At 39.7% G+C, this 24,115-nt stretch overlaps 1 protein-coding gene across 3 annotated transcripts in view; it reads left to right on the top strand.

Moving 5' to 3' along the window:
* Positions 1–9,515: 9,515 nt before the first annotated feature.
* LOC108013110 (uncharacterized) overlaps positions 9,516–24,115 on the top strand; it is a 46,266-nt gene continuing 31,666 nt past the window's right edge. For all 3 annotated transcript variants that reach the window (XR_005014143.3, XM_036814752.3, XM_036814751.3), the window contains exons 1-2: positions 9,516–9,745; positions 13,264–13,444. Coding sequence is in view for 2 of the 3 variants with exons in the window: in XM_036814752.3 (XP_036670647.2) it covers positions 13,441–13,444 (4 nt within the window). In the remaining variant the exon portion in view is untranslated. The remainder of the gene's footprint in view (positions 9,746–13,263; positions 13,445–24,115) is intronic.

Genomic DNA, 24,115 nt, shown 5'->3' with positions numbered 1-24,115 from the left:
TGCCAAACAAGAGCCCGAAAAAACGAGGAAATACCGGCTGCGAAGAGGAAAACATTTCACTAGGAAGCCCCGGAATAAAGTTTATGGCCAGAAACTTGGCGTTGGTCCGACTAAATCTTTGCCGCCGAAGCTGGGCCACTTCTCCCTGTAGTTGTTGCCATTTCTGTTGCTTAAATGCAAAATGCAAAAATGCCTGAACAGAGGGGCTAGTGGGGAAAATATGAGGAAGAGCATTGCAAACATTTTCATTTACACACATGGATGCAATTAAAGCGAGAATGGGTTGGCTATTATTCGACCGCCAACCATTCCCATTCCCTTTGAAATTTCACCCCTAAAAGTGTCGTTAGTTCTTTTGTGCATTTGAAATTTAATTAACACGCACACACAAAAAAATAAACCAACACACACACACACACACAGTGAGGAGAGGAAGATAGGAAACAACAAGTGACAGCAAAAAATGGCAGCAACAAAAACTAATAAAAACTCATTTCAAACAGTTTTTGATGAGCCAGGGGGCACCGAAGGAGGCCAGAGGAGCAGAAGGGCCGAGGAGCAGTGGAGTTCCAGGATCGGACAGGACACTCCCCAGTGTTGCCATTGTCCCAGCGATGAGATGGCGGAAATGGAAGAAAATGGCGAGCCAAGCAGCTTCCGCTTTTGTCCCTCTCTTCCGCCCGCCATAATGAATGTCAACTTTGCTGTTAGCTGTTAGCCGTATTCCATCAGGGGGCCAAGAAAGCAGGCAACTATGTTGTCCCTCCCTTTAAACTTGAAAACGAATCACTTACCTTTTAACGACCAAGTTTTATTAGCAATTAAGGCGGCCCTAAAACAAAGCATTTAGTCATATTTGTAAGCAGTTCAGGTGCATCGTCCAATTCAATCAACTGGCTCGTTAAATTAAAATATGAAAATGTGAAAATTACATAACGGCCAAACTTTCGTTTATGGCCCAGACATTAAGCCCATAAAAGCCAGCTTACAACTGCTGGGAATATGTTAGAAGACATGAGCAAGTGTGGTTGGGAAATTGTTACTGGGTTTCGAAGGTCGTAAAAAGTCAAAGAGTTTGGTAAGAATTTCCTGGAGAGAACACTAAATAAAAAAATCTGGCCAGTCTCAAAACGTTTTAAATAAAACTGTGGCTTTAATTAAGATAATATTTGTTTTAATAAAAACGTCCATTCATCTTCTTTCAATTTAAGCGTCAATAAAAAAATGGTTAATTAGTTTTCCCACCACTCGGCTTTACTTAATGAAAACGTTTTGTTAATTAAAAAAATGTTGTTAAGCTCAAATGAACGATAATCGTGCTTTCAGCAGACACAAAACGCTTTGTGTTAAAAGTACAAAAAAGGCTAGTTGTTATAGGAATATTTATTAAAATAGCCACTGTTGCGGTGCAGAGTAAAAACAAAATGAATTAAAAATATTTTATCAAATGCTTAATGTGCGTGACAAAGTATTAAATATAGGTTTACCTTTCACAGCATGATTTTAAATAAAACAAATATTGATGACAAAATGTCATTGAATTTTATAGTGCTACAGTTTCAGCCACAGCATGATTTTTAGATATTTGCAAAGTAAAATCCTCAAAGTGAAAATAATCAATGAAACCCCCCGTACATTTGATTTGCCGGCCACAAACCACAACCACCTGTGAATGTCCATAATTGATGGCCCAAAATTTCATCAGCGAATCCCCATACAAATCCTCCCAAATCCCAGATGCCCAGCCATGGCTGCAAGTCGTGCCCAAATGAAGTGTGAAATTTGAGCATTTAAGTCGTTCCGGGATGGTTAGTGCCCACATTTTTGGGATTGATTGGGGTCCAGAGGATGGTCAGCCGGCGACGACAGGAGAACACAAGTCGAGCCAAACACGCGATGCCATCCCCACTCTATTCCGCAACACACAAACTGCAGCTGTTAAAAATTAAATCGCTTTTCATTATTTATACGCTGTGATTTTCAGCAAGCTGAAGTCAGAAAGGAGCGAGGAGTGGATCGCCCGGCTGCCGGTCAAAGTTGCCATGGTCATGCACATCCGCATCCGCATCCGCAGGACCCGGTCGAAAATCCCTGAAACGAGTGGGATGCGGAGTCATGTCTGCTTCGCAGGGCCAAATATTTGCTGCTCTGAACGGTTTCCATTGGACTTTTATGAACATTTTGACGATTTCGATTTTCAAAAGTCAATATTTACACATCCTCCCCCCGACTTACCACCCCTTGCTCCGATTTTCTGTAGTTTATTGGATGTGCAGTTAACCAAAATAAATCGTATATCGGATTTTGCATTGAACCCCAGTCGGTCGGACTGATGCTGAAAATACTGCAGAGTGGACCGTGCTCTGTAAACCGCTTAGGGAAAATCGCACATACGCCGAGTGGACCGCTGATATTTGCGATTTACCAATACACATTTTCCCTGCTTATTTTTTTGTTATTTTTTTTTTTGTTTTTTCACTCGACCCCACAATGCACTCTTATTGGCAGCCACTCGCTAAGCAGTTGACCCACTTCCCGGTGGTTTTTCACCCACAGCCCCACTGCATCATCTTCACTGCATCGTAATAAGCTGCTCCCTGGCCCAGTTTCGGGCGCTTCTTTTTCGCTCCCAGCTTGTCATTTTCAATTTGGCTAATCGACACACTCGCCCCACATTGTTGCCGTGGATTCTGGCCAGCTTTTCCCGGGCCACCGCCCCCTGCAATTGTTCCAAATAGTCACGTGGCCTGGCAGCCTCTCTGAGCAGCAGCCAAATTCCGCACTGACCCACATAAAAAAGCCAGAGCCAAAAATGATGGCGGGGCAGGAGAGCCAGATGTTTTGGCCCCTGCAAAATGCTGAGAAGGTAGCATCCCAAAGAGATCGCACTATAAATTGGTAAGGTAAATGGTTGAAAATTTAAGGAAAATGGATTAAAAAAAATTCCGAAAATTAAACATATAACCTATTTATGAAATTATTATGAAACAGTGTTTATAAATTTCAGTTTATTAATATGGTTATATTATTTTATTAGGAAGTTTTTTTTTTGGTTAATAGAGTACTGTATTACATTTTTAAATATTTAAAAAAAAACAGAGCAATTTACTTACATTTTCTCTTGAACACATAATAGTCTAGAGCCTTCCAACCAATTATTTTTATTTAAAACCATAAACTATTTACGAAAAGATATACAAAATGTGTTCTCAAATAAAATTAAAGTAAAACGTTTATAATATTTCATTAAAAACCAAATATTTTTGAGATATATAGTCAATTGCACTACCACATAATATCCTAAACCATTTAAAATCAATCAATAAACTTTAAAAGAATAATTTTCAAATCACTGGATATCCAGCTAGGCAAATACTCTATATGTTCGAGAAATGTGCAAAATCGAGAAAGTCCTCTTAATAATTTCCCCCAAGAACCAATAATATTTGCATGATTTCTAGCCAAGCCAACCAGCCCATTTGGCCAACCTCAGGGCACTGAAATAACAAGCGGGGAGCGCTTACATAAAATACCACAACGCGGCCGCCACAAGAATTAATTGAAAAGTGAAAGCCCACCGAAGAGCCCAATTCAGATGGTTCTCGTTCGAGTTGTGTTGAGGCAAGCCGCCAAATTGAAAAGCGCTTTTCACTGGGACGAGAGACAGCTACAATTTCACTTTCCCCGGCGCCGTCTTTTCGGATCCCGTTTGCCAGGATAAAGGACTGCAGTGAAATGAACAGGCAGACAAAAGAAGGAGCAGCTGCAGAGGCATCTGCATCTGCATAATTCATCCAAAGAGCTATATGTATCTGCGAGATGTACGAGTATGTATCTACGAGTGTATGGAAAACGTAATTATATTTGCGAGAGCAGCCGAGGGATCTGCTGCTCCTGCAGCTGTCCGCATTCAATTAGGAGAACCACTTGCTGCTGAAATCTAGCGCAAGGCTGAGTCCTGATTTAGACTCCCCCTTTTCCCCATTTCGGCTTACCCTCCTAATTCGACAAGCCAATTTGTAGCCAATTGCGAGTGCAACATCAACGGCAATGGCAAAAAGCTGCTACCGAAGAAAAAAATCAAACTTTCAACAACTCGACAACTATGTAAGTGACTGGCCAGCAGCAACAACAACCAAATTGCTTCGCATTGCAATTGAATTATTCGTCGGGGGCGACTGAAATTACAGTGCAAAATGCGCTAGCAAAACTCGCTTCATACACTCAAGAAAATGGATTAGGGTTTTTTATTGGATTACATAAAAATGAACAAAAACATTTTAATGGAATGCTTTGCAATATTATGATTATCCAATGTGAAAATATGTTTAAATGAAAGTTATAGTCATTAGAACATGATTTTCATAGGTTAAAAGAATTTGCATAGCTTAAAAGGATGAGTAATATTATCAAAATAAATCAGGATTTATAATGATAAATTAATTTTAAGGGGTCTTGATATTTTCAATGTATTTTTTAGGTAACCAGAATTAAGTAGTAAGCTATGGCGTACTGATTTAAAATATTAAGATTGGGATATATATTTTAAAACTAAATTACGAACTTAAAAAAACGGCTGAAATTATATAGAATGTTTAACAATATTTTTCTTAAATTCACCCAATTGGAACTCAATTTCTCTAAGTGTAGGTCATGGGTGATGGAAATACAGCTGCAACAGCAAACAGCACTTCAAAAGCTTTTGTTAGGCTCCGTGCGTGTGAGTGGGTGGTGATTGGGTGATTGGGCGGCCGAGTGGGTGGTGGTCGTGCATATTTCAAAACTAACAATTGTTATTGTTGTTGTTACTTTCGAAACTACCGCTTTTGTTGGCCCGCTACTACTAGAGGGCCGAAACTTTTTTCTGCCCGTCGATGGTCCACTGAAATTGATTACCGATAACGCCGAAAAGGATAATGGACTTTTGTTGCTGCAGCTGCTGGAAAAAAAGTGGTGGTGGCAAAAAAATGGTTCGAAGCGAAAACTGAAACCCAACTAAATGTGTGAAAAGCAAAAAAAGGAAAATTCGGTTGGAAATACCAGCAAAGGGCAAACGGATTGGGGAATCGGTATCCAGTTTGCTGGTCCTGCGACCCAGGCTGAATAGCCAGGATATCCAGCTAACGATGGGCATATGCCGGCCACTGGCAAGAAAAGGCGATTATGGTCAGAACCGGAGGGTGGGAAATGTGTGAAAGGAAGGAAAAGCCAGCACCACCACCATCAGCACCACACGCTTGTTAATCTCCATAGATATTGGAGTGGAAGATGAAACGCTGGCGAGAGTTTCCCCATTTTCCTACCCGCTTTTCCCGACCAAACACAATTCACTCGAAAAACATTTGCGGAACAAAGCGAATAATTTGCTGGGGTTATTTGTGCATAAATTAAACGTAGGTAAGACTGTGGCCTGTGCATTCCACACATAGCTCATAATTATCCTGGTAGGGGAAGTTGGGTCCACACATTTGGTCACTGACCAGAGTGAACAAGATTTTCCCGTGCATTATCTCCAAGCCAAACAGGGTAACAAAAAACCGCTGAGAACAAAGAAAAGCTCAGGAAGTGAAGGGAACGAGCTCTAAAGCGGACTTTTGGCAATTTATAACATTTTGCTCATTTGCTCATTGCTCATTTTGCCACATTTTATATAGGGTTGTGTGGGTCTCTTTGTAAATGTGTGTCTGTGTGTGTGTGGCAACTTCCGGTGGCATGAAAACGGCGCCAGCTAGCGAAAAAACGTAATAAAACATGTTTAAAAAACGAGCAAACACAAGTGAAGTGGCATTAAGCAGGAGGACAAAACCCAACGCCAGGAGACGAGGAGCGCAGCCAAATGCTGAATGTAAAGTAATGCACCTGGAGAAACAGACAACCACTTTATATTAATTAAAAGTAGGTAAGTAATTTTTTTTAATTATTTATATAATTAAAGGGAAAATCACGGAACTATAGAAAGGATTTTGTATGCTTTAAAAAGGTACTTATCCCTAAAAACTCATTTTTATCAAGCACCTTGTCAATTTTTTTTGGAATTTTTAGAAAAAACCATGGAAAACCATGGAGCTGAAGATAGCGTTTTTTATGCTATACAACTTTATAAAGGTATTTATCCCTAGAAACTTTTTTTATAATTCTTAAGCCTACTAAGTAATAAATCCATTTTTATAAAACAACAAATCCCACTTTTATAGGTGCGTTTATATTTATTCACAATTTTATTAAACAACCTTTAAATATATTGAGAACTCTTGTACACCAATAAAATATAATTTCTGAAGGAAAGTTTCCTTTTCTCCTGTATGTGAAAACGAGTAAATATGAAATTAAAGATGAAATTCCCAAGTTGATTAAAAGAATTTTCCGAGTGCACTTAAGGAAAGGGTAAAGTGCGGGGATGCGGGGCTGCGGGGGCAACAAAAACACAGCGTGTTTAACGAGCCATTTGCCGCTTTGGCGCTGAACTTGCTAATTGAATTAGAGCCGCTCGCTTCCTCGCTCAGTGGCTCCTTCTTTCCTGGTTCACTGGATGACGACGAGGATGAGGACGAAAGGATGAGGACGGCATGAGGATGTGCATGTGAATGCCGATGAAAACGAGATTGAGGATGAGAACGAGGATGCGCCGGCGGCAGGATGTGAGCTCTAGCAGCAACAAAGGCAGGGGCAAATCGGGGGCAAAGCGTATTTGGTTGCTAAACGCTTTGGCATGCCGCATGCCTCAGGGGCTCACCACCAGCCACCCAACCACCCAACCACCCATCCACCCACCGACTAGGATCCCTCCACCACGCCCGCAGGATTCAATTAAGTGTAAGTGCGCCGGGCACACACACACACAGTCCCGTATCCCCAATCCCCTCTATAAAGAGCAAGTTCCCCAGGACTAAAAGTCTTGCAACAGTTTCGCCCTAATGAGCAGCAAACGCTCAACACCAGCCGAAAAAAACTTGCTAACTGCCGGATAGATAGTTGAATGCACGAAAACCCGCCCCTGGCCATTATCGGTTATGATTAGCCGGGTACTCGATGTCGATGTCGTAAAAGTTCGAACTGACGGCGTATCTCCACTCGATTGGCCCTCGATTGAGGACGATATGGCCGCCAGCTGAGTGGCAGACAGGCCTGATTTGTCCAGATATGAGGAGGAGAACTTAAAACCCAACGAAGCCTCGCTGAATGGAGCATTCCATTGCCTGATTTGGAGTCAAAAGTTGCCATAACCTTGAATAGACCCTAATTGATTTCGTATTAGGCTCTGAAAATGGGTCTAGCTACCTTGTTAGGTCCTTTTGAAATGAAAAAGAAATGAAATTATGCCTACATAATTTGAAAATAATGTTGTTATTTATTTATTCCCATCTACACAACTCTAGAAAGTATTAGAATTATGTTTTGTCAGAAACAAAGATTATATATCATCTATAAAAAATACAACCTTTGGTGATTGCAACTGCTTATTAAAAACCTAAGGGAAACATTACCTGCTCTTAACATTATCTCTTGATATCACTACTGGGAACCTAACATAAAAATATTATTTTAAAGTTATTTATTATTATTATAATTAAAAACTTAAGGGAAACTTAACTTCTTAGGCACTTCCTTTGAAGGGGTTTAATTAAGGAACCCATTTAAGATCACATGAGAGAGCAGCAACAATCTTCCCCCGCAAGGAAAAAATAAAAGGCCGCCCACTGATTTCGCATAATAACTGTGTCCCGTCGCCCATCGTTCATTGATAAAAATCGCAGCCAGGCCCCCGGCTCGACATCCTTCGCATCCTTTCCCAGCTTTCGATTTTGTCTCAGCCATTTCCTTAACTTTTTGACACCGCCCCCACAACCCTTGGGATTCAGGCCACAACGCCCACACAACATGCCACGCCCCTAATAGGGAAAGTGCCTAACTTGTTGTTATTTATGGCCTACATCCAACATCAGGGCTGAAAAGAAAAGTGGGTAAAAGTGGGGTATGGGTAAAATCGTAATCGATTGCGACAGAAAAAAGTTAGCAAACGAAATGAAATTATCCGCTCGGGGGAAAACTTTTAATTAGTTATTGCAAATGATTATTTGATGCAGTAATTGCAACTGTAGCTACGTGGTATAAAAATAAAGTTTGACCTGTTTCGATTTCGTTGGGAAATTTATCAAACGCATTTTTAGCCCGAAGGCCAAACGCCAAAAGCCGAAAGTGGAAAATTGAAAATGGGAAATTGTTCGCAGGCCAAGGACGAGGCTATTTCATTATTAAATTCCGATAGTCCTTGAAGGGATACGGGTATACGAAAGTGCGGCGATGAGGGGTGGTTGACATTTGGCTTTGGCTCGTTGACTTTTTGTGTGTTGGCCAAAGAACAAAATGAATGAAAGGCGAAAGCGAGGGCAACAACGAAAAATGACTGGAAACCAATCAGCGTGAAAATTGCTAACCCAAAAACACACATATACGGACAAAAGAAAACGTGTTCGAGTTATTCTTTGGGGCATTTGCGGCCGCCAAATTGAGTTGTGCAAAGTAATTTGCTCGACACGTGGACAACTAATAATTTGAGGTCCTGCTGATATTTCTTTGTTCAGCCAAACTTCCTGGGGGGAAAAATAAATGATTTGATACCATACCGCCAAAGAGTACTATTATTTAAATGTATACAATAAATTTTTTTTTGTTTTAAAATATTTTGATTAAAAGAAACACTTGCATTATAAGAAAATTCTAGTAATATATAAGATTTGAGGTCCTGATGAAATTTCTTTAGGTAGCTAAACTTACGAGGAAAAATAAATATGATAGGATACCATAATGCCAAAGAATAATATTTTTTAAGCTTATACATAAATTTATATTTTATATTAAATTAATTTTATTAAATGTAAAATTATAGTATTATCCAATAAGTTGAGGTCCGCACTCGAAAACATACAAATAATTGGATATCACACTGTTAAAAAGTAATATTATTGCAATTTATATTAAAATATATATCATTTTGATTACCAATAAGAATATAAAACAATACCTAAAGTATATATTTTCTTCCCTTACTTATAGCTTGATTCCAATTGACTTCAACATGTCAATTTTTCCCCGAAAATCGTATCCAGCTAATAATACCACCTCCAGATAAAATTCTCCTTAACACCTGGAAAAGATATCCGCAATCAATCACGCGATTGATGGCTTCTCACCTCGCTCGGGCCCACGTGGCGTATGCGTAACTTTATTTATAGATGCCAGCACGAAAATAGGAAAATACCCCGAGCAGGCCAAACAGTCGAACAATGTAAACAAAGCTGGCAAGAGAGTGAAAAACAGGACGCAACAGTGTGATGCGAACTGTGACGTAAAAAGGGGGGAAAAGCGGAGCAGGGAAAGCCCAAAGGGTGCTCTGCGCATGCGCCGCCAACTGGAAAACTGTTACCAGTATTTCGAAGCCAGTTTTTCAGCGTGAAAATGCTGCTGCTGCTACTTTGGCCATGGCAACGCTTTTGGCAGAAGCTCAGTTCAGTTTTGGCAGCGAGCGCAGTTCGACGTTGAAAATTGCGGGCTGCCCCTTTCTGCGGACCAATGATGCCACGCAAAGAAGCCACGCGACCGAGAAAAACCAGAGAAAGTGTTCAGTAAAAAAATAGAAAATATATAGAAGAAAAAAATTAATAAATATATATTAACCGCGAAAAGTTAGCTAATAAATCGAGTGAAAGCAAAGTGAAAGTTGTGCTTTTAATCCTTAGAAATTACAGTGAGTTGTGTTGACCAGCATTTGTTGAGATGCTTGAAAATCAATGAAAGTGAAAGTGAAAACAGCACGCACACATAGACACACCTACAGCTGCTGACACGCACACACACACACAGAGCGAGAGTTATATTTTTGACGTCATTAATTCGCAAGTGTGTGCGCTCGCTGAGGTGTCAAATTTGGCAAATTAGCCAGACAAATTGCCAGCAATTAAAGCCAGAGTTTGGGCCAACTCAAAGGCACTCACACACACCTACACACTCACTCACGCATAGGGGCAAACACAAAAGTGTTGCATAACCTGCAGGCGCCACTTTGAAAGGCTCGCACCAACACATGCATGGGTGCAGCGGTGTCCTTGAACGTTTGCATAAGCTGCGCTATCTGCTTGTGGTTATGTCGTTGTCAGTCGTCAGTCAGGACATGTGTGTGTGTGTGAGTGTGCACCCCACGTTATCCTTTGGCATTGGCACATATTACGCGACCCCCGTACGTGTGTGTGTGTGTGAGGGTGAGTGTGCCAGTGTTTATCTTCTGCCCACAAGCATAAACAAAAATTCACGGCACGCTAGCTTTGTGCAAAAAAGGATACCCCGCATGGCGAAGCGAAAGCGAGCAAACACACATTTCTAGGTCGGGTCGCATTTTTAGGGTTAAAGGTTGCCAGGGCAGGTTGGATGCCATTTATTTTACGCCCCTACACAGGGGAAAACCCATTAAAATGTCCTCAGGAACTGTATGAAATGCTCTTAATATTAGGCAATTATTTTTCATTTAAATGGGTTCCTAAAAATAAAAATAATAGATAATAGTACCATGGTTATAAAGATTTTTCAAAGTTGTTTCAGAGTTTGAAAAAGGATAATATAATTGTTAATATATTAGATTTATATAGATATATAAAAAATATGAGATTTATGGTTATAGACATTTTTCAACAATAACTTAGACTCGAAAAAAAGATAATATAATTGTTAAAAATTAAACATCATTATCTTTAAAATAAGGACAAAAGGAAAATATGGTATTAATTGACAGAGACATCCTTTTATACAAATAAATTTTTAACTAAAGACTAAAACAAATTATAAAAATGTTAAGTATAATAACTTTCATATTTTTCCTGTGTACCGGTATTTGTTTGTGAGTGAGCTCGTATAGTTTTTTGCGTAATTGGGTTGGAGCTAGTTGGACGAGTCCTTGAACTAGTGCGCCATATAAAAAAGCTCTGCAGGAACCTGCGTCACATGTCCTTAAAGCTGCTGAACTCTTTAAGCCAAGTTTTCATGGGGCTTGTTTATCCCTTTTTGCCGGATTTATCTGATAGTGCACATTAGGCAGCTGAGACAGCCCAATCGTTATCGTTCGCTTGGCTTTATTTACGAGCTTGTTTGGGGACTTAGGACCTCGAACCCTTTGGCAGGCACAGGCCATTAACCAAATTGCCCCAAAACGTTCAAATGTTTTAAATTATTTAAATGCCACAATCCGTAGATGAGAACAAATGGTCAGAGGGGGGATAGCCCGAAAAGAGCAAGGCCAGCTGAAAACTTCTCGCAGGCCGCAAAAGATGGCAAACAAAGCAAAAGACCTTGGCAAATACCAAAAAAATAAATAACCAGTGCACAGGCCATGGCAATGCCAATGCCACGCCCCCTCTGGCGGCTCATAAATCTTGCTTAGTAACGCTCAAGTGCTCTAAAATTTTAAGGAAACAAGAAGGGGGCCGAAAATCGGCTGGGGATCGGGGGCACATTATAATATTTGCGGTTGGAAAAGGTTCGGCATCTCAAAGAAGGATTTGAGCCTAGGCTTATATGCGGCATTTTAATTATTTTAAATTGAACAAAACCCAAATTGGGCACCGGCTCGCCGGAACGTGTCCAACCCGAATGCCGCAACTCGACCTTAATATAATTACTCCTACTGTCATTTTTATTGACAAATAGGCAGTTGTTCAAGCGAACATTTTTGTTTTAATTAAAATGACATTTTAACTTATACTGGGTAGTCGAAAACGAAGGGTATATTAGTTTGAAGAAGAAGTAAATAATTATGAAAACAAATGTTTTTCTAAAGTTTTCTTTAGAGTATATAAATATTTTAGAGTAAAATAGTAGGGTAATACAAATAAATAAAATAATTTTTAAAAATAAATTTTAAAATGTCAAGATTAGTTAAAATCAATATATTTAAATTAAATATTCACGATCTAACTTTTATATTACAAATAATACAATCGTTTCATTAATTATACATTTGCCTTAACTAAACTTATTTAAGAAAGGTTGCCCAAAAAACCTTTAAACGAAAAATCATTAATTATAATGGAACAAAGTAAAGAACATTTTTTGCTCTAGAAAAGTTTTTCAAAGTTTGGCAGAGAGAAGAGGATAATTAAAAGTCGAGAAGCTCGTATCATGCTTACTTGTTCCTTAATTGCCATTTTCTTTCTCCCTGACAAAAGTAGTTAATAACTAGTGGAAAAGTGATATTGCCGCAACAGTGGATAAATAAACCGTAGTCATGAAAATTTAATCAACCGTTTTGTTTTAATCTCATTGTTGTGTTGGCGGCGTTACGGGAATTACACGCTCCAGTGTTAATATTAATTTTGCGATGCATAAATTCCACAAGAAACGAGGCAACAATTTATTAATTTCATACGGATTCCGTTCACAAAATTAAAGGGTGGGGAGAAAATCCTTTACCTCAAAGGCGGATTATTTCAATGCAAGAATTAAAATGCGGGTAGGAGTCGATAGTTTAAATTGTCAAAGGGATACAAATTTAATAGGTTTGCTTTAGTGGTATTTACTTAAGATTTAAAAATTCAAAGGATAAATTTCTATCGGACTTAAAAATTTCTTACATTTTTGTCTCCTTTTTCTCATTGTATAACTTATTTCTTTGAGTTAAAATGTGTTATTTTCCATTCGATTATATTTCAATGCTTCCAAAAGTTGTTACAGTTAAGCAACACGAATTATCATTGAAATTTAATTCAATTTCAGTCGATTCATCTGAGTTCAGTCAAAGTTTATAAATTCGGCACAACTTCTGCCAATCAATAATGAATTATTGGAATGGCTGCCAAAGGGAAATGCCGAATTTCCCCAGTAAGCAGAGCAGGCTTGGAAAATTCGAAAATAATTTGCATAAATTATCACAACAAAAGCCAAATGGCGTTCAAATAAAAATGGTCTCTGGCAAATATTTTTGGAAGAATTTAAATAAATGGCCATAAATAAATTAAAATTAAAACCAAAATTGCATTTCAGCTGCGTGTTTTTCTCCTTTTGAGGGCCTGCTCCATCCGATAAATAAACAAATTAAATATGCACATTTAAATGGCAATCAAAAGCAGCGACAAATTTCTAGGACCAGCGTGGGAATACAAAAACAAACTACATCTAAAACAGCAGCTGGCGTTTGTCTGTGTTTGTGTGTGCGTGTCCTGTCTGTTATAACAAATTATTTTATTTTTGTCTATTTTGTCTGTTTGGTGTGTAATTCAGCACTCGAAACGCGAAACGAAACGCAAACTTCAAATTAAACTGTGAATTATATTACTATTAAGTTCATCCATTTTTGGTGCTAACCAACAATGCGCAACTAGGCGTATACGTGATAAATTTTAACCAGAGCCAATACATAAGGCCAATTCAGTAGCCAGCATTGTTGCGTCTGACAAAATGAGTAAGTAAATGATCCTATTATATTTACAAACTATTATTGGAAAGTGGTTAAAAATGACCCGGTATTATTCCTTTTTTATATTCTTAAATACTTTTTAAATACAAAATATAAAGATGCTTCAGTCATTCATTAACTACTTTGTATTGGAATTCCATTGCTTTCAATCCCAATTTAGTTAGTTCTAGACCCACTCAACAGTCCATTTGTCTATGTAAATGCATAGTAAACGAGTAGTTAAGAGAGATCTTAATTGAAACCCATTGTTTGCCAAAGTCTTCATCTACGTAAACCTGCTTTCGATGCAAATCTGGAAGAAGGAGCTTTAGAATTCCAGTACAAACTGATTATTGATTCATTGTAACTAAGTATTTAACTGCAAACAATTTTCAGCTTTATCAGCACTTTAAGCCACTGAAGATGGCCATTTAATTATGGTCTAAAATGCTTGCGTACACTTCTAGTGTACCACACAGGCTCAATTAGAAGGCAACGATTTTTGCTAAATTTACCAAAATACATTGTAATTCAATTTTGTTAAATGTTACACAATGGCCAACAGGCATAGCATTCGGGGAAACAAAGTAAGACAGTAGAGTAAGACCCAGATGGAGTCGGAGCCACTAAGCGCATTAAACTTGAGCGCTTGACAGGCGAAAGGGAAGAAGGGCAGGGCAGGGAAAACGGAAACGGAAACGGGAGCGTCGGAAAGGAAACAAAACAGAAGCTGAGAAAGTGGCAAGTGCGGGCAAAAATAGAGTCCTGCCCGGATTTACTTGTCGGAGTTGTGCCAGCTTTTGTCTGTCAGTCAAACATCCAGCTCCTCCATCGATTCGCCTGCCTCTGTGTCCTTAGTTTTCTGTCTTCTGCCTGAAGCTCCAATGTGGCCAATGTTTATTGCATATCAATTAAGAGCCTGCCCAGGAGCAGCAGTCATTTGCTGCCCTGCCACTTGCAAGTTAGACACTTATTGCCACACGGAGAAAAATACATTTCTCTAAGTATAAACTTATCAAACATTAGGGCTTTTAAGATATTAAATCTTAAGATATTATATCATATATCATATATTATATTGACTGTGTCGTTTTGACATATACTGAATAAAATGTAATGTCTATCTATTTTATAAAAATGCTTTGATATTTTTTTATAACAAATTACCCCTTTAACCTGATAAGATACTACATCTTGTTGTGAAAAAGGTATCTTAACCATTAGCCTTAAATTTAATGAGTCCTAAAAAATATTTTTATAATTTGTTTCTGTGCAGCAGGAGAGGATCAGGACCCTGTGGTCTAGGCAGAGGCCGCCGAACGTGCCGAACATTTTCGCAAAACTTTTCCAGAATTCAAGGATGCGTATGGCAGTGTGTGTGTGTGGGTCTGCGCTTGTGTTTGAGTTTGAGTTTTGTGCTGGGAATACTTGCGCCTCCTGCCTGTCAAAATCAACTTGAGCGTGCCATAATTTCCACGCCGAATGAGTTCAAGTAGAGCTGCCACATCCTCCGGGCGGCTTTCCCAGCTGCTCCCCCCATCCCCACTTAGTTTTTCCACCCCCCTCTTGAATTTTCCTGGGGCTGCTGCTTCGCACGTGTGAGCAATTAAAAATGCAGCTTGCGGTTGTCGGGCAAACAACCCAACCCAAGGCAGCCCAACCCTTCTGGCCAACCCAGAACCCCCTTTTAGCCAGCTGCCAACTGAATGCTCCAGTGACACACAAAACATAAAGAGACTTGAATGTATGACGCACTCATTTGGCCGGCTTTTCAGTTCAATTTGTTGTTTGCCGTCTGCTGGCTGTAATTAAATTAATTCTTGCATCGGGACCATCGCGGCGTATACGTAATTTCAATTTCACTTTTTCCTAGGGCCGCCAAAAAGCCAAAAGAAAACGAAACAAAGCAACACCAAAAAGGCAAAAAAAATATAGAGGAAAATAGGGAAAACAGGAAAAACTGCAGGGCGAAGCATTCGGCATTCGGCAAGCAAATCCCTGACCTGATTTAGGGACTTCCCCCCCATTCTCCAGCTGCATTTACTGGCTTTTCCTTCGTTCTTGCAGCATTGGCTTTTGCTTTCCGTTTAGTTACCTCCAGCCGCACTTCCCCGCTCACAATCTGCTGTTTACTTTTTATGCCAACTTTCCATTTTTATTTCGTACCGAAAAAAAAATGTCGCCCGTCTGTCTGCCAGCTGAAAAGCCAACATCCAGCCTGTGAAAATGCCCACCACTCCGGCATTTTCCCTTCCGTTCCACTTGCAAATGGCATTAGAACGTTTCATTGCTCGGCAGCGCCAGGGAAACGTGCCCAAGACCAGGTCCTGACTTCGGAAAAGGAGTCTGGGCAGGAGCAGGATCCTGATTGTACTGCTGGTTTGGGTTCTGGCCTGCAAAATGCCAACAAAATCTATTTTTAACAGCTTGCAGCATCGTGAAAGTCGCTGCGACGTCATGTGCCAACGATTAGGGTCAGCGGGAGAAAGTTCCCGAAGCGAAAGGGTATTATCTGTATTTTCTATCGGACTGAAAGGTTTACAAAGCTTGGACTTTCCTATAGTGAAAGAGAATGACCTAATGATGTTAAATATACTTCAAAAATGTTCATTAGGGTGTATTGTACTTGGACGCAGTTGCTTATTCATCTTGAATAATGATCAATGATATTTATAAATTATAAATTGAATAATATTAAAAAAGCTATATTTTTTTAAAATGTTATTATGTTTTGTTTACTACTTGAAAGGAAATTGTAAAAATCCTATCACCTATATTTTTGTAGCCTAAAGATACAATTATTAAAATATAAATGATTTATTCTTCATCACAATCATTAACACTAATATTTAGTTTATAATTTCAGACATTTCTATATGGTACTTTGTGGCATCATAACGTGATAATTATAGATAATATACTTTAAAATATAAATAAATAATGTATATTTCCTTAAAATGTTTTAGTTTTAACTATTTAATTTAACTAATTTGTTCTTAATCACTTCGCTAATTTTCAGTAAAGGGTAAGCTCGACTTCGCTCTGTTAAAATCCCAGCCATTGCCCCATTTATTGTTTTTCGCCGAGCTTTGTGTTTTGTGTGTTTTCCGCTTAGTCGAGTGCAAGATCAGCTAACTTCAATGGCCAGAGTCAGGGCTCCTGCAGCTGGGAAGTAGAAAAGCAGGAGAGCCCGAACAGGGCTATAAACATAAACTTGCATTATGGCCAAGCAAATAAAACTGCAGCCAAATGACACGTACAACTGCCACAGATTCGAGGATGGGGGAACTCTGTGCGATTTACTGCGACTTTGCTTTCGGTTTTTATTTTTGCTTTATTCTCGCCCCGGCTTTTTCAGGCCATCGATTTTGCTAGTCGACATTTTCCCTTGTTTTTCCGCCGGAGAAGAAATGGGGAAAAGTGTGTCAATGGAATTGTTGTTGTGCCGCTGCTATCTCTGCATTGTCAACAGTTTTCTTTAAAGCTTTGCCAGCTGATGATAATTTGTGGCTGCCAAATGGGGAAAAGGAAAATCATTTGTGGCCAAAATGAAAATGGAGTCGTGTTGCTAGCACACACACACGCATGCATATAGAGATATGTGTATCTTGTTTATAATTGAACGTATTGATCAGCCGAGAGGCCTTTGTCTTAGCAACAATATTTGGTCAATTTCTCGTGCTGATTGCATTGATTTGGCCATTTGCCACGTTGCGTATACGCAACGAGCCATAAAGACGCACATTATGTATGCCGAACGCACACATATGCAAATATTATGACTCGCAGGACGAGCCAATAAAATGCAATTGCAAATTTATACAAATGTCCTCGAATTATTATTGTGGCACAAACGAGTTCTGGATACGACTGCTTGTCTTGTCGTTCGTCTCATTGTCGTTGTTTTCTACGCGTGTGGGTCTGCCTACCAATTTCAATTTAATTGTTCTATCAAAGAATGAGTCTCGTTTTGGGTGCACTAAAAAAAATATGCTTTCTATATATACATTTTATAACACAATTAAAAAAAAAAGTACGATTTTTCGGCTTACTTTTACCATAAAAAAATATAACACCTAAATGTTTCCAAGAAGAAAATTTAAGTTAACTTGATAAACATATCATATCATTGATAAACATAACATATTTAAACATATAAAATTAACAAACCCTAAGATTATCAATTTTTTATTTTTTAACATTTTTTATTTTCAAGTAGATCAATATACAATTAAATAAAAAATCACAGAAATTCTTAAAAATCAATAGACATATACAAATTATATTTTTTAAGTGCTGCAGGGATTTTTAAAACAATTTTTATCCTATACATGAGTATTTAAAATTGCTTTTTGATTTTGATTTATTGTCTTTCAAGGAACAACATGCTTTTATTTTTGTGTAAGTTTAATTCCACAAAAAGGCTTGCCTGAATATTTGAAGCCTAAGGTTTTAAGTCTTTTCAAAGATTAGGGCTTAAAATCACAAGTAAAGAAGAGCAAATATTTTTCCTCGTGTATCCGTGTGTGTTGTTCTATTTCGCTTGGGCTGTTGGGTATAAATTATGGCTGGCAAACGCAAATGCCGTCTTTGCCAGCTCCATCGGCCGCCTTTGTCCTCTGTTTATGTGTTATGTGTTTATTTTTATTTGCCGGAGGATTTGCCTCAAAAGACGCTGTGTTAATGGCGAGAGCGTATCCTTATTACGTATATCCTGTCGGATTGCCCCGGCACGTTCACGTTCCGCAGCCAGTCGGCTCTAATAAAGCTCCAGGACCTGCTCCGTCCACAAATCCCCAGCACCAGCTGCCCCATTACGCACCACAAAGAGTCGGAAAAACAACAAACTGGCAATGAGAGAAATTTTCTTTTAAACACAAAACAAACAACACACACACACAGAGGGTCCTGCAAATAAACAAGTTTTTCTTTGGCAGATATCTGCCAGGGTTTTTTTTTATGGCCACAAAACAATTTGCTTTTATTTATGATTACACGAAGCAGCTACAGAAATATTTATTTATTCGGTTATAAAATAAGCTCCACTGAATTTACAATTGAATAGCGGAAATTTTTTCAAATGAAATTCAATAAAAGCAGCACAACTGCATTTAAATCGAAATCACCAGGCGGAAATGTGCGTTATGCAAAGTAATGCCGGAGGAGACTGTGAGTGTGTGAGTACATCATTTGCATCCGGTTTCCAGTTGCTTGTGTGTGCAAATATGTGTGTTGATATTTTTCCTTGGTCAGAGGACTCTTGTGCAAACATCATTGCCTCAACTCGAGCCTTTTGCACTCCTGTTGAACTCATTTCGGAGTCATAAAGTTGGTCACATTTAAATTAAAATTCAACTTTCGCACGCCTCGAGTGGCAGCAGATGCAGATGCACTGCATCGGGGGTTGAGAAGGAGAGGGGGTTGGATCCCCAGGGAGGACTCAGTGGGTGGCCGGTCTTAATGAGGCACTGCTCTGCCGGAAAAACTCCTCGGCCAGCACTGCCAAATTGTGTTTGCCCTGCTGATTGCCCTTAAACGCTGGCCAAAAAGTTGGAATTGCAGTTGAAACCTCGGCTAATAATTGTCTAATTACTTTTTATGTTAACTTTCTAAGATTTTAGGAGGTTTTCTGGATAAATAGAGATTTAATGAATCTAACTAAAATATTTGGCATGAATACCAACCATAAACAATTAAAACTAAATTCGTTCTGACCTTTATTAAATTTTTAGGTTATAAAAACAGGGTATATACTTACGAAAAAAACGAATTTTCAAATGAGAAAAAATTATAATTCTATACAAATAAGTAACAAAGTCTTAGAAACATGTAGTGATTTTCGCAGATCCCTGTCTTGGGGTATGAAAACAATACTATTGTCTTTTACCATTTATAAATTATAAAGTTTTGCTTAACATGTTCTACTAAATTTCATTTTTAAGGAAACAGCAATCCGAAAGGTATATTTTTCCCATCCCAATTAATCGCCCAACTAATTTTGTAAGCACCCCATAAGGATTACCCTCCAGATTCCCGATTGCACTTGCGAAAATGTCGTGCCAGCAAGCCCTGGTAATGCTGCACCATTATCACCGACCGAATTACTTAACCACCTATAAGTCGCATCGATTGGGGTGGCCCACTTCGCTTAACCCATCCATGGGCGTCACCCCAGCAAATAGGCCCCCTCGAGTGTGTGAGTGTGTGTGCGGGTGGCCCATGCAATATGTGCCTTAATAGCCTATCCAAAATCGATTTGGGGCAGCACTCGGATCGACTAAAAGCCGCCTCTTGAAATGAAACTAAAGTCTACAGACCCCAACCTGGCAACCTGCCACGCCCACAATTTCATTTAATGCATGCTTAAAAGTAGGCAACGCTTATTTATGGCCACATTTTTGCATATGCGTGCGGGAGTGTGTGTGTGTGTCTTAAATCTGTGTCAACGGCAGCTGCAAACTACTGTACTACGTATAACCATGTAGTATGGCTTGTACCAGAATGCCACACCCCCGTTTCTACGCCCACCTACCTTTCACCTACCCCCCCTCCCCCCACCAGTTGCATATTTTGCCCCATTGTTGCTGCAGTTTCAGTTGTTGCGGTCCATGTTGTTGCATGTCGTGTTGACATTTTTGCGCGCCTGACATTTTCCTCTTTTTATTTTCCCAGTAATTCATATTCCACACCCACCACCTCGTTTCACTGTATCAAATGCAGTCACCCGGCACGTCAACAGTAAAAAATACAAATTATGCGCAATTAAATTAAATACAACTTGCGTACTTGCAACTAAGGAGAGTGCAAATGAAATGCGAATGCGGAAGCCCGCCAATGCAATATGATAATTTTTATTCCCGCAATTTTCAATTTGCATTATTGAAATTACAGGAGCGGAAAAAAAGGAATGCAACTCTTTGAGCTCAGGGGAATTTTGTTTAACTTATATATGAACTTTAAACAATCATTCAGTAAAATCCCATTGAGCTGGCAGCTTGAAAAAGAGGCAATCATAAATCCCTGACTCTTATATTGTTTGTCATTTTAAACGAGTCGTTAAATCAGAACATTTATTTTCATTTATTTTCACTTGTTTAAGTGTTTTGTAGAATTTATCACTTTTCTTAAGCCTTGATTATCTTTGAATTAAATATTATCTCTTGTCATTTATGATAATTTATTATTTCGGGCAACAATGTGCTTGTTTTTAGATATACACCTTTAATTAATTGACTTTAAAATGCAACTAGAACTAAGTTCAGAATTAGTTGCTTGGCCTGGGAGTAAGCAAACTTTACTTGGCCCCTTTGAAGAGCACTTCCAAAAGTTTCCATTTGTGGAAAACATCGGCAAAGGCAACCCAAATCGATGGCATAATTCGCAAAGTGCGGCAACAAAGAGCGAAGGGAACAAAACGAGAGTGGGGAAAATAGCAATCAGCATATGCAGAATGAATGGAACATAAATCCGGCACCGCCTCCACATTCCTGGCCAGTGCCTTTTGCATTTATCCAGCTTCTGGCATGCCTCAGCACCTTCCCAATCCTGCGAGGCGGGGAAAACAAAGGGATCTGAAAAAAGAACTCAAGGATACGCTCTCATCAGATCGCACAAAAAAAAGGACGAAGTAAAGTGGCGATGTACTTGAGCAGGAGTCTCACATCGAAATGCAGTGTATGGGGCATACAGCAGCGGTTGAAAAAGTAGCAACGCTTTTTAAAAGTTAAAAAATTCATTTTAATATTTTAATGTCCTTGCAAAACAGGATATAAATAGCTATAAACTTAAAGAAATTACTTACATTTTATATGCTATTTTTCATTGACCTCGAGTGTTTGGCTATATGTGAAGAGCCTGCGAAGGATGCAGAACCGCAAAGCAAACATATTTTCATTTTAAGCGCTTCGGCGCAAGGGAAAACTCATTAGAGCGCTGCGAAAATGCCCAAGAGCCCCAAGACGCCGACTAAAAGGCTGAAAGCCAGGAATCCAGAAAGCCAAGAGCAAGGATATGAAATTGAAAATTTATAATATCCGCTCACTGCAATGGGTGCTTCAATTGCTGTTGATGTTTTCATGCGGCAAGTTATCTCTGGCTAGATGAAGTGCAGCCACTCGAAGTGCTGGCAAACGGGTTGGCGGGGGCGGGGGAAATGAGGAATCTCTTATTTTATTAAAAACTTAACAAGCTAAAAGTTGCCAAGTGCCAAGGAGGCGAGGAGTCAGCCATTAGCCCCTTCGTTAAGTGTGTGTGTGTGAGAGTTGTCTCGTCGGCAGTTTCCGTTTCCTTCTTATTGCAGCGGCATTAGCAGCACTCAAGGACACTTTTGCCAAGCGGAAGCAGACAAGCAAACTTACCAGGATGCGTCCTGTTCCCCCAGCTGCATCTCGCCCCTCTCCCTAGAAAAATCCAGCATTAAGTTAATTTGCAACGTGCGCAGCTGAGGGCCCAGAAAAGCATGCTATAGTCTTCTTGGCTGCCAATCCCCTCCTCGTGCTGCCCCATCAATGAGGTAATTCCGCGCTGATTTGCAGCGATTGGCAGTGCAGTCACGGCCCAGGACCACCCATCTCCAGATGGCTTCCTCTGGCCCCAGCCAGCTGTCCTTGATTAGACCATCACACACAATGAGCATCCTGCGAGGCGCCTTCATTGTGACATTATGTTGCAAATTGCAGTGCTACTTTGTCACCCGAAGGTCGTGCATCGAACTTAGCTGTAGTTTATTGGAAAATTCCCTAAAATATCTTATTGGCAAATATGAGCGTTTAAGAATATAAGCAGCTTTATACGATGGGTCTATGGGATATAAAGTTAGCCCTTATTCTCTATGGATAGTCTTAAGAAAACAATGTTAAACACCTAAAAATACCTTATAAGCTGCTATATAAGATAAGTCAGGTAGTAAACCCTTATTTTCATGTGCATAAAGTCTCCCTCTTAAAGAATATATTATTCAATGCAAGCGTGCCCCGAACTTTGGCTGAAGTTCATGGGAAAGTTCCTGAAGATACCTTACTGCCAAGGATGAGAATGGAAAATATACGCAGGAAGTACACCTCTCCTCCTATAAGCTTAAAGTCTCATAAAACTTCTAAAACAAAATATTATTGAATGCAATGCTGCCTCGAACTTTGGCTTGAGTTCTTCGGTAAATTACTAAAATCACCTTACTGCTATGTTCGAGGTATTTTTAAGGTAATTTAATGTGAAGCCTTTCTTTTACAAAGCATTATATGCAAACGTCTTCAGTTCAATTCACAAATTATAAAGGAATTCATAAGATAATTCAATACCACGGGATGTAAGCCTTCCTTTTCATATGCTTATCCCTAAAGTCCCATAAAACCTCTCAAAGAAATTCTTATTGAATGCATCCCTTAATAACTCAACAGCATAAACCAAAATCCCCTCAGAGAGACAAAGGAAAACATTCCATTTGCAGATTGAAGGCAATAAATACAAGGACCTCCTTGCCCTGCTCCAGATTCGTTCCGCTGACTTTTGGGTAATGCTCGCTGACAGTTATGAGTGACAGTTGCAGTTGCACAATTACGACTTCCGCTGGATATTATCCATTAGGTTGATTACGGTGATTAAGGGGTCACCAATGCGCTGTCTGTTTATCCAGCTCTGGGCCAATTGGGAAACAGAACGTGGCCAAATTGGGACAAGACGATGGCTGGAGTGTGATGAAAGGAGGTAGATATTCTCTATGGCCACAACAACGGCGCTCGTGATGCGGAAGTGGCAACGCAAACGAACTAACCAAGAGCCACTTACTTACGGCCAAAAGCCACAGGAGTGGGCAGAAGGAAGGATCGGGGGTCCTTACGCGCCTTTTGCTATTTACTCAGTGGGAAAAAGAGGGTTAAAGGAAGTCGTGGGGCGACAAATGGCAGCCCGCGGGGCGAAAATGCAACTTCGCTACTCCCAAAACAGCAGCCAACATACATACACAGACAGCCAGACTTGGAGGCTGCTGCTCCATTTTGTTATGCACGCCGCTTCACACTTCCTGCTCGGCAGGATGACTCCTTCGTCCTTCGTCCTGCGTCTACGCTCCTAGTCCTAGGAGTGCTACACCCTCGGGCACCTTATCAAGTGCCATTTTTCATGCCATGCTGACGTCGTCCTCTTCGTCGTTCTCGTCGCTTTGTCAAACCACGAAGTTATCCATGGAGCCGTGAGCATATTGTCTTGACTTCGGCAGCGGATGGTGTCCTGGTGTCCTGGTGCTGGGTGGGCGTGCCAAAGTTCCCTCTTATCCTTTTTTATCACACATGGGTCCTGGACCGCACAAAAGCCAGTCGGAGCAGCGGGCGGCGTCCCAGCTGGATGCTGGATTCCGAATCCCCGCTGCGGTGGCTTTGTCTTTGTCTTGGGCGCACGCAAAAGTGGCTTTGTCTCCTCTATGCAGAGCGAAAAATATAGAGTTAAATATAGTCTCAACTGGACAATGAGAATGTATATGAAAGTTTTATAAGGCTGGTTACTAACTAAAATAATAATACCACTTGCAACGATCCAGAGGCCGAATATAAACCTTAAACCAGGCACCTTTCCATTTGATTTATATGAGTTACTATGGTTTCCATTAGTTTTAATTTACTCAAAAAAATTAAAAATTAAGAATAATCATTATTATTTAGGATTGAATATTTTAATTTTGTTATA

The sequence above is a fragment of the Drosophila suzukii genome, chromosome 3 (genome assembly GCF_043229965.1).
Source record: "Drosophila suzukii chromosome 3, CBGP_Dsuzu_IsoJpt1.0, whole genome shotgun sequence".
In the NCBI taxonomy this organism is placed as follows: domain Eukaryota; kingdom Metazoa; phylum Arthropoda; class Insecta; order Diptera; family Drosophilidae; genus Drosophila; species Drosophila suzukii.
Note: the sequence above shows the minus strand (reverse complement) of the source record. Positions and strands in the feature narration are given on the sequence as shown.